At 34.6% G+C, this 16,281-nt stretch overlaps 1 protein-coding gene across 1 annotated transcript in view; it reads left to right on the forward strand.

The window, feature by feature from the left end:
* The window catches only part of ADGRV1 (adhesion G protein-coupled receptor V1), a 290,872-nt gene that overhangs the window by 10,231 nt on the left and 264,360 nt on the right, over window positions 1–16,281 (forward strand). Inside the window, 8 exon segments of the mRNA XM_037372734.1 lie at window positions 1,478–1,662; window positions 3,443–3,592; window positions 4,672–4,767; window positions 5,866–5,974; window positions 7,359–7,468; window positions 10,652–11,217; window positions 12,434–12,704; window positions 13,523–13,852. Of these exon segments, the coding sequence (XP_037228631.1) occupies window positions 1,478–1,662; window positions 3,443–3,592; window positions 4,672–4,767; window positions 5,866–5,974; window positions 7,359–7,468; window positions 10,652–11,217; window positions 12,434–12,704; window positions 13,523–13,852 (1,817 nt within the window).

The raw sequence follows: 16,281 nt of genomic DNA on the forward strand, positions 1-16,281 counted from the left end.
TCTGAAGGCTATCTTATTCTCTGTTCAGTGCAAGATTAAAGCTGACTGCATACAAAAACCACTCAGTATCTGTAATGGTCCTCAAGTGTATCCTGATTACAAATTTGGCACACACTTTATGAAAAAATGAAAACTTCCAATATATGCATGACATTTTCTGTTTCACTGATGATTTATGACTAAATATTCATTTACTGTCACTCATAAATAATGAAAACAAGTGCTTTGCAAATGTGGCTGAGCTTAAATATTACTGACATGCAAATACTAATGCAATGCATTCTGCACAGTTTATCCAGCCATCATTGACCAGATTTGTCTAAGCACAGCACTTGCAGATATAATTTTAAGTAAAGTGACATTTTATTTATACATATAATTACACAAATATTGTTTGTATCTTTTGTACAGAAATTTAAAAAAGGTAACATTATAAAATAGTGACAAGAGATTAAAAGAAAGTTGCTGAAAGAACACATTTCATTAAAGACCCATGATGTAATGCTTTTGGGTGTTTAGAACACAACTTGTTCTCTTGGTTTGTTCAAAAATTTCTTAGATTCATATGACAGAAACCTGCTGCATCCAGCATCCAAGATTTCAGTTCTGGTCTGCACTATACAATATGAGCCTCTGCATAAGATAGCAGCTGTTTCTAATTCATCACGCCAGAGCCTCTTAAAAATGTGTCTTTCACAGTATCATCACCTGATAACTTCACTGGAACGTAAACTTGTATTTTGCATTACACAACTCGACTCTGATGTAAGAGAAATAAACCACCTTAGTTTTAAGTTGTGTTACCCTAACAGAAAAGAAAACTTAACATTGTGCAGAATGAGGTAAAAAACTAAAAATCTGGCAGTACAAAAGGATACAATGGCATTAAAATGTGCCAGAGTGATTCTTCATGACAAGAAAACATGGAAGGATCATGAGATAAGAGGAGCAGTGAAAAGAATCTCAAGTAAATATGCAAATGTTTAAGAACATTTCATGGTCCATAAGATGTCAGAAGATGGTCTCTCGGATGACTACAAACATCCAACCCTTCACCTTTCCTGCCATTTCATATTTATTTCTAAAGAGAATCAAGAGCAAAGAAAGTGGAAATAGAACTGTCAGCCTTTAAGATAATTATTTGTTGGTTGAAAATGAAAGTAATTGTGGCAATGTCACTGTTTTTTCTTAGAAGAAGCTACTTATTCCTCCACTTGAAAAAAGTTGATAAATAATGTCTAGAAAATCACTAGATGAAAATTATGCAAATATAATTAGATGTAGATGATAATTATACTATCTGACTTGATTATAGCTGAGACCCATGCATGTTTTCGTCTCGTTTCTGAAGCTCGCAAGATAATCATATAATTTTAAGGGTTGGGAAGGGTTGACTGGATTGGTAAGGTCGACCAGGAATGTTTTACGCATTTTAGATTCACAATTTATTTCTAATTATTCTTTTCTTTTTCTATAGGGATGCCCGCTGCTTCTTCATCAGTTTATTTGCTTTTAGCATTACTCATTCATTTCACATCTGGAGAAACAGAAGTGAGGTTCAGTGGACAAACAGAATTTGTAGTTAATGAGACAAGTACAACTGTTATACGTCTTGTAATTGAAAGGACAGGAAAGCCTGCTAACATCACAGCAATTGTGTCGGTAAGAGACTTTGCCAGTTATAATCTCAGTAAATATTAATATCTTTCTGAAGTTTTGGATGTTGCCTGTTTTTATCAGGCCAGTAAAAACGAGGGTGTTATTTCACAGGCACAATGCTTAACTTTGAAGAAGCAACACCCAGTTTCTGTAACTGAGTAAATTCCTATTGGCTGCATCAGTATTGTCAAAATAATGATATAAATGTCTCAAGGAGCCAGCTCTTACTGCTCAGGTAGAAGTCCAGACTGATATGCTTGTTTAATTTTCGTTGTGGCTGTGAGCTCATGCTGAAAGTGTGGATGTATACCATTTTTAACTTAATCTAGGTTACTGTAGAACCTGCAATTTAATACAACTTTACTGTTTGAGTCAGATTTCCATATGAATTTTAAAAGTTAGATTGTTCAATTCATTTGGAGATCAGAATTACAGTAGTTTTTCATTATTTCCTGTATTTCTTTGCTGTTACTAAGTATGATCTTGATCGTATTCCCTTGAAAAGTTTAAACCCCTTAGAATGTGCTTTACTATATGTATGTGGAATAAGGTTCTATGAGTACCACATGAGAACACAGCAGTGTACCGGAGAAGGTGTACTGCTTATGAATTTCTACAGTCTGTAGAGAAAAGAAATTATCTATGTTCCTGCACAATATTTCATTCTCCTGTAACTCAATATGAAAATTATTTGTCTTAGAAATTACAAGGAATAAACATTGATCTGTGGTGTTTTCACACTTCATTAACATCTGAGGAGAAAACCTTGTGAAAATGTGATTGTACTTTGAAATTAGTGGTCTTTACTGGTGTAACAAGTAGAGTAACTTGATTTCCTCATTAAAGACCTGAAATTCCAAAATTTGTTTCTAACATGAATATTTTGAGCAGCTCTTTTAGGAAGATGTTTGTTGCCTGTTTTTGTAAGACCTGTTTGGTAAGTCTAGTGTTGGCTCAGATACATAAAAAGTAGTTGCTAATATATCTGATGATAGGTGAGAGTCAAAAATACCTTCTATACTTGCCTCTTCACTGAACTTCTAATTTCACTGTTCTCAAACAACAAACAGCCTTTTCCACAGTGATTCATTCAAACCTTTAGCGCTTACAAGGCTGGTAGTTCCAGGTGTGGCAGCTATGCTGGTTCAGTTGCTTCTCTCCATTTAGTTTCAGCTTCCAACTGTAAACGTAACCTGGTCCCTTTGCTGTCCTGACATGACTGCCGTTGTAATCTCTCCTCTAACCTTAATTACAGTGGAATCAGTGGAATTTTCTTTTGTTGACTGAAATGAAGGCAGGGCTGTTTGTTACGGAAGATTCCATCTTGCCAGCTTTGGTAATCACAGTGTTAATCTATGTTAAAGGCCTAGGCCCCCTTCCAGTCCCTAGAGTGAGACAGGAAGGCAGAGGGCAGTTATATTGTAAGATAAGTTTAATTCAGGTAGGGTGTTATGAGATACACAAATTTGTGCTAGGAATAGCTTTCCCATTAAAAATCCCGTCATATGGTGCATTATGCAAAAGATACCCAGCTGCAAGGCAAGAAGTCATAAATGGTTCTGAATAAAGTGTCGTGTTTTGTTTTGTTTTCTGTCTTTTCTTGATGACTCAGCAGGGATACAAGGGACTAGTATGTGTACCTTCTGTCCAGAAATTAACTGTATGACAGCAGGGGAAACTGCAGTGCAAAGAACACTGTATGAAGCCTGTTAAATGAGTCCAGAAAAATATAGAAGATAGTGGGGAAAGAAGGAAATGACATTCAGTTTTGTGTTTATTGCAGATTGATGGAGAAGACACAGGAGACTTTTTTGACACATATGCAGCTGCATTTATACCTGATACAGGAACAAACCGAACAGTGTACATAGCTGTCTGTGATGATGATCTTCCGGAAGCTGATGAGACATTCACATTTTATTTGACACTACTGGTAAGTCTCAAGTTTTCAGCTGTTCTCCAGAAAATAGTGGGTAATCGGACACAAATGAGTGATATCCCGTAGCTTTCAATGTAGCTGTACTGCTTGTGAGTCCGAATTCTAGTGAGTAAGAACATAAACCTGGAGACTAGCTAAAATGGTGCTTACTGCTCTTTAAAAGGTTTTGCCATTCCTCTGGGTGTCTGTGTGATGTATAGACGTAGTATAGACATAGCCTGAAACTTCAGCAGGCACTGCATTCAGCTCTAAACATGTGTACTAGAACCCAGAAGAGTTAGATTGTGAAGAGACTCGCAGCCTTTCCTGTTTTCCTGCATAGACTGTACCTGGAAGAGAGGGCAGAAGTAGCGAAACAAAGAGGATGACTTTGAGTCCTCCAGAAGCAGAGGGTAAACAAGACTTACCGAAAACGAAACAAAAAATTTTTAAATAGTTAACAGTAAATCTCTTTGTATTGTTGTGTCTCATAGGAGTCATGCTACTAGAGAAGTTTTTTTAGGTAACAGTTTGTGACTAAGTTTGTTACCGGTTCAGTAAAGATAAATTTTATACTTCATTGCCAATTACTATGCATCTCAGGGAATGTTTACAGTGAATATAAAAATGTGTATTTTCCTTTCCTTATTCCTCAGATCTGTGAAGTTAGCTGATTTTTGTAACACATAAAGATTTGTTTCCTTTAGCTGATATTTCAGCTTCATAACAGCTTCAAAGTTTCAGTTTTATACAAATGTTAGGGAAAAAAAAGAACAACTTTGGAGTTCCTGACAGTGCTACATGCTTCATACCTAGGTACCCATTGCTATGGTGTCTTTAATAATTGCCAAATTATCATTAATCATTTACAGAATTTGTTTCAAGAACTTTGTTGTACACTGCATTGTGTATTTCCTCAATAATTAAGAATTATTTTGTGCATTCTGTTGCTTTTAATAATTTTTCATTGTAATATATAATAAAAAGACATACAACTTCTTATAAGCTAATATTTATTCTTAAAAGACAGTAAAATCAAAATGTGTATTTTTTGCCCATCACCATATTTAACAGCTTACTTTGTTTTGTTTTAGAAACCATCTCCAGGAATAAAGCTTGGCTCACCCAAATCTGTCACTGTAACAATCTTATCAAATGACAATGCCTTTGGAATAATTTCTTTTAACATGGTATGGCTTTTTATGTGGTATATGTGAAAATTTTAGAAAACATAAAGGTGAAATTGTCAAAGATGCTGTTTAGTTATTCAAGTGAATCCCTTGAAAACTGATTCTGAATTACATCTTTGAAAACAACTCTGGAGGTAATTCATACATATGTATGTAATTCATACATATATAGAACTTTAATACTTCTATATGCTTTTTTTGTTTTGAGACATAGCCTGACACCCTCACACTTGGATGAATATGTGTTGCTTATCTTAAATACAAAACTTTTAAAAAGTTGTTCAGTCCCACCACCCCTCATCTGTAAGTTGAGATCTACATAAAATAGGGAAGAAGTGAGGAATAATACCATAGGGAAGTCGAAGATGAGATTTGGAAATCTTGAGAATATATATAGATTTTCCCATCTTCAGTGAGCAATTTTATACTTAACTCTCAAGCTGAGAGAACAGTGTCATGATAATATGCATTGTATGACACTTTCTGTGACAAGACAGTGGTGTGACTCAAGTGGTTGGAGGATATTTGCAGAATGCAGAGTTTGTGTTAGCAGAACGAGATACTATGCCTTCCTGCCAGTAGAATGGCAGTGTAATCTTTGTAGAGGACTTTCCTGACAAAGTACAAGAACGTGAGAAATTTTTAGCACCATAGTACTAAACCATGCTGCTCCCTCAATTGCTGTAGTTCTTTGAAATCTTTCAGCTACAATAGCTTGATAGACAGAGTCCCTTTATAGCTAGTTATCTAGTAAAGTACTTTTTAATGGAGAAAAACTATTTTTAATGGTTTTAGGAGCTCCTATAAATAACAATGCTAATTTGCCAGTGCTGTGTATATTGACTATGTTAATTTATATAAAAAAATTCCAAAACACTACTTGCATAACTTATGATCATTTTTTTTTATCTGCAATCTTTCAAGCTTTTTATTAGCTGAACTAATTGGTTGCTAGGAGATGTATGCCATAAGTGGACTGGTTTGCAGATTGGATTAACTTGTCTGTGGGAGTTTGGTATTTCTATGGTAACAGTTTCTTCCTTCTGCTTGTGATATTTGATCTGTGCCTGATTGCCTGTCCCTTTTCTTCCTCATTAGTCTGCCTTAATCACAGTGAATGAGCCCAGGGGCAGAAATGAATCTGTGCCTCTCACTTTAATTAGGGAGAGGGGAACCTACGGGACGGTCATCGTAACTTTTGAGGTGAGTTTATCAAAAAGACTTCATACATTAGTCTGTTGGATAAAACTGTGAGATAATCATAACTCATCAAAGTGTTTACTGAAGTGAAAGAGGGGCAAAATGCCTATGGCTACATTTGTTAAATCTGTTTCATAAAATGGAAAGATAGTTCCTGTCAAATGGAACAAATTTTAATTGTCAGGCTTTAATGTGAAAAAAAATTAAGAGATATTAGAGGAAACAGTATTCTCTGTCATTTAGGAAGATATCTGAGGCAGCATTAGTTGGTATTACTAGAAAACAATGTGTATTAATTGTCTAATAGATGTATTTAATATTTCTTTAAAATTTATATTTTACAAATAACAATGTGAGTGACTCTGATACTTGTGCCAACTTTGAACCTGTGTGACAGCTCAGTATTTTGTGAAATTCTGTATCTGTAAGATGGCAGTTTGAATTACCAGAAACTTAAGCCTTTCAGAATAATTACTCATGTTGAATATTTAGGCCATTATCTGTATACTTGATTTGAAAGTGAATAAGTTACTGCCTTTATTGTTTTTTGCTGTTTTTTCCCCCCTATCTAGCTCTAATTCTATTACGTACTTTAAAATTACATGTAAATTCTTTCATATGGATATTTCTTGATCAGTTGTCTGGTCTAAAATGTCATCAAGTGTTTAATCTAGACCTGTCAAAATCTCAAAAGATTTGTAGTGGATTTGATTGCGTGAGCAATACAGCATGTATAGTTAATGTACAGCATGAGATTCTATGTGTAATTTATTGCAGATGTTTGGTTTAAGGTCCAATAAATATTACTATCTGCACAATTATTCAGGTCCATCTCACAGTGTAGTTTATATACATATGTTGAAAAAAACTTGCATGATTTAAACACACACACACACACAATTATTCCCTCTAAGGGTCTTCCTAATCTTTTAGGTTTCAGTATTAACTGTAGTTTCCTTAACATCACAAGTTAAGATAGATAGTTAAGATAGAAAGGACACAAAACCAGTAACTGCTGTTATTTTATCTTGGAACTTATTATGAAATATTAGTGATTTAAATTAAGTAAGAATTAATATCTTTTCTGTTACGTAGAAGAGTCAGTTATGCATCAGTAGATTTTAAAGAGTCTTCAGACCTATATGGAAGTAGTTTTCTTCGTCTTTTTCTGGCAACACGTAATTTCATCAGAGTGGTTACTCTAACTTACTCCATCTGCCAAAAAAGAGCAGATGAATGCCTTAGGCTTGATGTGTGCCTATGAGCAGGAGATGACTGAATAGATAGTTGTAAGTTACACATTTCATAAGGTATTTATTATTACACTTGTACTAGATTTATATTCCTGCTTTATATGTTTATGATCCTAAAAATTAATTCTTTGCAGATAGAAGGTGGACCAAACCCAGCTGAAGAAGACTTAAGTCCAGCTAGGGGAAATATTACGTTTACCCCTGGGACATCAAAGCTGATTTATAATTTAACAGTTCTTGATGATCAGGTAAGAACAAGCTGTCTTCATTTTTGGTTTGGATATGTAGAAGGTTAACTGCTGTTTTGAAAAGACTTAGAGTAAGAAGTTACAAAAATGCTTGATTTAAATAAGTTTAAAAGTGCTTTTGCTTTAATAAAGTGAGGTTAAATTTTGGCTGTGTGGACTCTTATTTTTACTCCTTCTAATGCTACTTCTTTAATTGTCATCAGTGGGTATTTTTAGTTTCTGAACATATTCTGGCCACTCTGACTAGACCTGTGAGGTGCTTCTGGTGTAAACGTATAAATAATCAGGGAAGCACTATACTTTTTTTTTCCAAATGGAATACTGAGGTCCTTGTTGTATGGCCAAGGGTGGTGGTATTGAATGAGATGCAGGTTTACCTATTAGACTGTCCTGTCTATATTTAACTTTTTTGTATTTCTATTTAAATGAGCTCTGCTTTTCCTTAATCGTGTGCCTTGCAAATTCAGGCTATCCTTTCTGTCTTTATTATTTGTTTAGGCAAAAGGAACCTGATCATAACATTGCTTACATAATGCATTTTTGATTACATCCTCAGTGATCCCAGTGCAGCTCCTCTGCCTTCAGTCAAAAGTGCTTAAGAATCTAGTTTATTGTTTGTTAACTCAATGGGCTCTCACTTATGTGAAAAGCAGACATGTCTGTCACTAAAGAAAGAATATAACACATTGAATATTCAGAGGGAAAAAATAGGTTGAAAAATTTTGTATGTTTTTATATATATATGTGTTTCAAGGTAGAAACGTATTTTTAAAAATACTAAAAAATAGGTAACATTCCTAAAAGAAACAAGCAGTCTTGTGAAGAGCATGAACAGTAGGTGATAGATGAAAATTTTCAATTTTTAGTTTGGTTTTTGAAAAAAAATGTTCATATGTTGTAAGCCTTTCTGTTTCAGAGTAAACAAAACATTCCACTTTTCAAGTCATTATTTTACTTTTTCTTATGCTTTACTGGTTTGTTTATATTTTAATTTATAATAAGATGAGGGGGAAATAGGGGAACCGAAATAAGTACATATGATACAGAACAACTTAATAAGGAAATTCACAATAAAAAAATGGTAGCAAAAAAGTGCCTGTCTAAGAAGTGGGCAACTTTAAAGCAATTTTTTGCATAGTTCTAAAAAGTGGTTTTCCACATCTATTCTGATATTTTCAATGTTAAGAGGCTGTGACAGACTGGCATATAGAAGCATCTCCTTCAGATTAAATGTAATATTCTGTGACTTAAACAAAGAAAGTAATTGGTAGGCTTCCTGGGAGGATTTGATTTTCTGTCCTCTGAGAAATGTGCTCAAAGTTCTGGTTTTTATAGTTTGATCTGTACAACTGTGGCAGGTCCACTCAGTGAGTCTTACACAGACATACATGAAAGGTTAATTTTATGTAAAAAACCCTTTATTAATGGTAATGATGATGATGGAATTCACAAGAATCCAGTGTTACTCTCAGAACTTAGCTTGAGCTTTTAGGATCTGAAGTTAGAAAAAAACATGAAACAAGTATTTTTCTGAATTAGAGAGCCTTTTCCCTACAGAAGTAGGGGACCGCAGATCTGATCTTCACAGCACTACATTTATTGTAATTTTATTGGATACATTTCCGTTTTTAGTGAGGAGTAATGGAAGCTTTGTTAAGAGAAGATGAAAGAGGCAAAGCAGCACTGGAAATCCTTTATACAGTTGTCTTTGAAGTTTGACTGTTTTTTTTTAATTGGTCAATCGTGGTGCCATTAAGAACTCCAGAATAACCCATCTATATGACACATCAAGATGTAAATTACAACTACAAATATGGATACCTTTTGACTGTCTCTTAAATATAGATTTTTATGGTGCAAGATGGTATATATTAATTAGTGAACTAAACAAAATGTCAGTTAACATCTATTCTAATAAGGTAAAATGACTGTGTTTTATCTCAGTATAGGAGGGAGGTGACTGAGAGGTTCCAGATCTCACGCTGACAAACCCCCCCTGCATTAGTCAACAGCATTATGCAAGTTTAAGCGCCACAAGCCAAACAAGGGACAGAATTGGCATCAGCTATAAAGGCAGTTGCACGCCCACTCTCTTAGCTCTAGAAAAGGATCTGAGGGTGGCCAATTAACAAATGAGTGTGAAAGAGAAGAAATATTGGACAGCAGGGTTTTCAGATCTTTTTAGTTCAGTAAACAAAAGTACATGAAACGGATTTGTCAATTTTATCACAGAATATTACCATTAGTAAAAAAAAAAGTAATTTTGTCAGGAATTCCTCTCAGAAGCAAATAATATTAGATTCCAGGAGTCCACAGCAGGAATGAGATGTAAAGATCATGAATATGTTTTTAGTAATTACTTTTTACCCATATATATTAATAAAATAATTGTATTTTTCAGTTAAATAGGTTTAGCAAATCAAGATTTATGGAATAAAATGTAGTAACATAATGCAAAAATCTCATCCTTAAGTTCTGTAATTTACAGTTTATAAGCCTTTCTTTATTGTCTCTGAATGAGATATTGGAGAACAAATATCTAAAATTGAAATATAGTTTCAAACAGTCATTTTGTAGAAATGCCAAAGCCTAATTAGTTGCTAAGCACTAGAAAACACTTTCTCAGATTTGCAATGGAAATTTTCTCTGGGGGTGTGAGTGTGTCAGAACATAGGAAATATATACCCTTTTCCAGTTGTATAGGAATGGATGGGCCAAGGTAGGTTGTGACCATAAGTTGTTCCTGTATTTTCTCAGGCATGCTTAGAGGTAAATCAGTACCAACATCAGAAAATCAAGGTATATCTAAATAACTGGGAGGAACATTTGTTTCCAAATAGAGGTGGCTTCCAGAAATAGAGTTTGGATCTCCTCACAGTCTCAAGTTGGAAAGATCTAGCTTTTTCTGATTCTTGCCTAGTTTTTGTTTTGCTTTTGTTTGGCTTTCCACCCTTTCTCACATTGCCAGAACACAGAAGGATGGTTTAGAAAATTGAAGCATTCAATCATAAGAAAGGATTTTCAGCCAAAGTTAAAAGCAATACTTATCTCCTGTTTATTTTAATATGAAATGAGCTGTAAAGTTTGTATTATTTCCTTTTTCTGCAAAATGTATTTCTCAGTAAGTGTTCTGCATGTATTTGAAATTTGACTTACACCCAGTTGCTAATATTGTTTTTCCAGGTACCTGAAAATGATGAATTGTTTTGTGTTCATCTGAAGAGCGTGGAGGGAGGAGCTGAAATCAACCACACAAGAAATTCTGTTCAAATTAATATTAAGAAAAATGACAGTCCTGTGCGTTTTGTTCAGAGTGCTTATATGGTGCCAGAGGAGGCTGATGTGGTAACAATTCAAGTGGTTCGTGGTAAGGATGTCAGTGGAAAATTAATTGGACCTGATGAAGGTGAAGTCTCTGTCAGTTATGCCATCATAACTGGGAATTTAACAGCACATGCACAGCTTAATGTAGACTTCCTAGATCTACAGCCAAATACAACTATCGTTTTCCCACCTCTAGTTCATGAAGCGTACATGAAATTTAAGATCCTTGATGATGCCATACCAGAAATTGCTGAAACCTTTCAGATTATACTTCTTAAGGACACGTTGCAGGGAGATGCTGTTTTGGTTAATCCATCTATTGTTCATTTCACCATCCAACCAAATGATAAACCCTATGGAGTACTATCAATAAACAGTATCCTGTTTGCTCAGACGGTTATCATCGATGAAGACCAAATTTCAAGGTACTACAGATCTTCAAATCTAGTATCTGGTCAGTTTTTGGCATTATTAAGCATCCTTAGGGTTTCATTGAAAGTAATTATAATATCACTACTGAAAATATAATGAAGAAATCAGTTAGTGTTTTATTATTATCATCAACTGTATCTACAAAGATTTCAAGGAAGTGGGAATGTCTAATTATACAGGAAGTATTTCAGTATTTATGAACTGTATGTAAAAGATGTAAGTTTAACCACATCATCAGAATACTGAAAAACCTTAATCTAAAGGCAGGATCGGTGAGGCCATGATATTCCACACACCAGTTCGTCCAAGTGGGAAATAGATTTCTGGCTTGCTTTTGTGCTAATCTTTGTATTTACTATATAGAAAATCAGTCTTTCGTTAAAAAAAGCCCATCAAACGTGTTGAGTGTCTCCTGTGAAATACCTAATAAAAATAAGTTAAATATTTGTAGCTTTACATAGAGATTAAAATCAAAGCTCTGTACAAATTTTACAGGCAGGATTGATACACAATATTGACAGTCTCATTAAAAATGTCTGCTGCTATCTACTGATGATAGTTTATCCCCAGATCATCATTAAGCTATCATACTGTGAACAATTTGAAAGAATATTTTATAGTATGTAGAGTCCAGCATTTCAGTATTCATCTTTCTTTCTTATACACAGTAAAGAAATTAACGTTGCTTTCTAGATTATTCTAAGTCATGATTCCTAGACTTTTCGTTACAGTCATGTTCTTGTCATATGCAGGAAACATGGCATTTCCAGTACCTTAATATTTTAGTACAGAGGCAAGTAGTTAATTCAGAATCATTATTTAAATACTTGTCTGACAACTCTATTTTGAAGCAGTTTTTAAAAGGGTGCAGAAATTTAATAGTGAAAAAGATTTCTGAGATTTGACATGTATTTCTTGAGACAAATGTCAAACATTGCAAGCCTCCACGTCTTAGTACCTTTCTTGATGTAAACAAAGTTCTAACAAGTATCTTTAGAGACATTACAGAGAGCTCATGAATAAGCACTCAAAGTCTTACATTTGTGTTATGATTTCACAGGCTTTAAGCACTGACTCGAATGTCAGTTGCAGCAGTTAACATTTATTCCGCTTAAGTCAGTGTAAATCCTTCAGGGGACTGATAACTAAGCAAGCCAATATTAATTATAATGTCATATTGTGGATTTTTATTTTCATTCAAAATTGTAGGTTTGAAGGGATCACAATTGTAAGAAATGGTGGAACACATGGAAATGTTTCTGTTACCTGGGTTATAATCCGAAACAGCAGTGATCCCTCACCCGTGACTGCCGACCTCGTTCCAGAGACCGGGGAGATATGTTTTGATCAAGGGCAGATGCTGGTAACACTTCCTCTGAACATTATCAGTGATGACATACCAGAAGAGGCAGAACCCTATCTTCTGAAACTCTTAGCTCACACAATACAGGGAGGTGCAGAAGTCAGTGAACCATCTGAGGTAAGTTTGCTTTTAAAATTCTTTTGGGGAAGGTAATAATAGGTAATAACTGGAGGCTTTACCAGTTTTGGTAACATTCATTGATGGGCTAAACTGGCTAAAGGGTTTGGGCTTGCATATAAATCAAACAAATCAATCCTTAATGTAATCTTAGTATACAGAGCCGTATCCAAAGTACTTGGCTTAATATAGTATGCAAACCCAGACCTTTTTAATGTGGTAGCATTCAGCTTACATGATTTTCAACATACCTGGCATTGCATAAATGCTGTCTTGAGTGACTGCTTGCTAACAGAAGGCAGGAAAATTATTTTCACTTGCTCATTTGCTGTCTGAATGGTGATTTGAATGTTTTACACGGAGTAACAGCTTCAAGAGGGGAGGGGTTGGTGGCTAAGACGGTAACCTCTGAACTGTTAAATAAAGGGTGGCTAGCATTGCTGACAATTTTGTGACTCAAGTGCCTACTTTGTCACTCTCAAAAGTGGTTGGAATGAACCTTGTGAATAAAATGAAATTTTTCACAATCTGAAACATTTTGAAATTATTCAGTTTGGCTGCTGAACCAAAAAATCAGTGATTCAGAGCTCATTCTGGCACATGGATGATGCATAGTGGGAAAGTTGCCATGGTCAGTGTTGTGCTGCATGTGTACAAAGCATACTTTGGGGCTGTCAATCTGATTTCTTTCTTGGGTGCCAAATCACTAAGGAGAAAAATGTATGGTGACAGTCAGGACATGCTTTTGTGAAGGCGTGAAAACTATGGTTTATAGTAACTTTAGCATAGAGTAAGTGTTCCTGTTTTCTATTTTGCAGCTTCTGTTTTACATTCAGGACAGTGATGATGTTTATGGCCTAATAAAATTTTATCCTTTGGAGAATCAGAAGATTGAAAGTAATCCAACGGGGCGCTTTTTATCCTTGAGTTTTGCAAGGGAGAGAGGAACAGTTGGAGACGTGCAGTTGGTTTATACTGCACTGTATATTCCTGCTGGACCTCTGGATCCTGAGAGAGCGAAAGATGGCATTCTGAATATGTCTAGAAGAAGCATTCTCATGTTTCCAGAAGGAAAAACACAAGATACTTTAAATATACCAATAAGAAGTGATGCATTTCTTCAAAATGGTGCTCATTTCCTCGTACAGGTATCTCATTTCTATTTTGGAGTGGTTTTTTAGCTTCTGTAATATAAAAGATATAATTTAGTAATGGCTCCTTCCCTTTTAACATAATTTAAATGATCCTACCTGTTAAAAAAAGGAAAAAAAGTTATTAGCTGTGTAGCTAAGAAAAATTTCTTATTTAGAGACAGCTTCCACTAATATGCTGCAAAGAGCTTTATTCCTGATAATTATTTATTATTACACCATTTTATAAAGATAGACTGCTGTAACAGGATTCAGGTATTAATAATATAATTTAACAAAACCAGATCAATGTTGCAGAAGTTAGTTACCTTTGGAGGTATGTTTCTCTGTCTGCCTTTCAATTTAACCAAATTAATGCTCTTAACATTAAATTTCATAAGCATGACAAATTCTATAAATTACACGTAAGTAAATAGAAAATAAAAATACTCAACCTTGTCTTATATCTAATTTATCTATAAATTTGTCCAGAGAACTTGAAAAGTATTTTTGCCAGTTTTCTCTGTATATGCTTTTTTGGGTCTTCTCATCTTTTTTTCTGTTTGAATTTGTAAGAAGGGAACTTCTGTTATTGATAATTAAAATTGGCTCATAAAATTCATTAAAGCTGTATTTTTGACAGAAAACTGGATTTTCAGCAAAAATGTTTAAAGAAAGCATTTCCACTTTCTAATGAAGGCTTTGATTTTTCACTGGAGAAAACCCAATTTATTTTTCAGACATACTACTGTTGAAGATCATGGGCATAGTAATTACTATAGGTTATACTTATTTTCTCACCTGCAGTTAAGACTACCCCACAATCTCTACTTCCTATGGTTAGCTATTGCACTCTGGTCATCTGGGATGATGAACCCAGCTAATACACAGAACCCAATCTTAATACACAGAAAAAGGGATGAATTGGCACATCCAAAGCACAAACCAGAGAGGCATTTCTTAGTTCCTTTTAATCTTTTCATTTTAAGTCAGAGGTCTTTAGAGTTTTCAAATTAAGATGTTGATATTAAATCTATAGATTAAAAATTTGCAAGGTTTTGTCTAACTTACAGCCTACTGAAGATGTTTTAATTACTCCTGGTACCCTGAAAAGGTTTGTTCCCTCCACCTCCTTCCCCCAACATTCTCTTAAAAAAAAAAAAAAAAAAAAAAAAAAGGTGAAGAAAGTTCATTGCGAGAACTATCTTACTGCTTTGCTAGTATGCCATTTTTTTTTGCATTCACAGTTAAATAGGGAATTGCATTCTGGAGTGCTAGAATAGGTTAATATGTTTTACATTTGCATGAAATCTGAAAGATCTACAGAAGAATTGAGATATCAAATTCCAAGCTGCTTTTAAATGATACATTATAAATAACATTGCAGTGTGGACTATGGAGAAGACACACATATGGTAAGTATTTCAGAATGCAGGAACTTTGCCTGGCTTTTCAAACTGCGGATTCCAGGGAGGCAGGGGGTGCATGTTCTATACTTTCTCTGTGAACCATAAAAATCTTTTTGTTTGAATAAACAAAATCAGGGGGCTTTCCAGCACAAATAATTCATTTAGAGAAGGAAGAAAAATACCCCTATTTATCACTATGACAATCCTTCCACATTGTGAATAAATGATAATCTCAGTGAACATGTTTAGAATGAGAAGATTACAGAGTTTGTACTAGGCACAATAAAGGATCAGCTCAGGAATCAGGGGAGGAGGAGTGGAGGAGGAAATGAAGCTTAAACACAAGTAGAGAATGGATAGAGGAACGAGAAGTGAGATTAACATTCTTTAGTGACATCTTCAATTAAGTAACCTACTGTAGTCTGAGGAGCAGGTTTTGGTACAGACAGGAAGATTAACTAATTTAATAAAAAACTGGTCGTTATTGTTCAATTCACAGTGCTTGCTTTTTTTTTCTTCCTTGTGAGCCTATTTGCTTTAAAAGGGAACACCAAACTAAAAATAAATAAATAAATAAATAAATAATCGGTTCTTCATTAATTATTACTTTAATCTCAAAGTTACTATCCAGGATCAGAAGCACTTAAGGTGAATTGTTTCAGCTGTGTGGTATTTCAGAAACTTTACTGAGCTAACAACCACACAGTGGACCACCTCCACACTGTTAATTGCAGGACCAGGGGCTACTTTAAAAGAAAGTTTAGAAAACAAGCAAAACAAACAGCCCCACCATCTCTTCCTCAGACTCTCAATAACTAGCTGGTATGGTTGAGAATCAGTTACTGAATAAAGTATTTGTAGAACAGTTCCATCTGTCATCAAATAAAATGTGCATGAATATTTTTGTGTGTTACCCAACCAATGGCAGAACAAAGTGTGTTACAGCCCAAGTATTTTGTATATATTGGTTTTAAGAACTGAAGGGATTTAAAACTCATCAGCTGAAATAGTGATTCACAATCACTATAAGGATTTAAG

Source organism: Falco rusticolus, chromosome Z (genome assembly GCF_015220075.1).
Source record: "Falco rusticolus isolate bFalRus1 chromosome Z, bFalRus1.pri, whole genome shotgun sequence".
Lineage (NCBI taxonomy): Eukaryota > Metazoa > Chordata > Aves > Falconiformes > Falconidae > Falco > Falco rusticolus.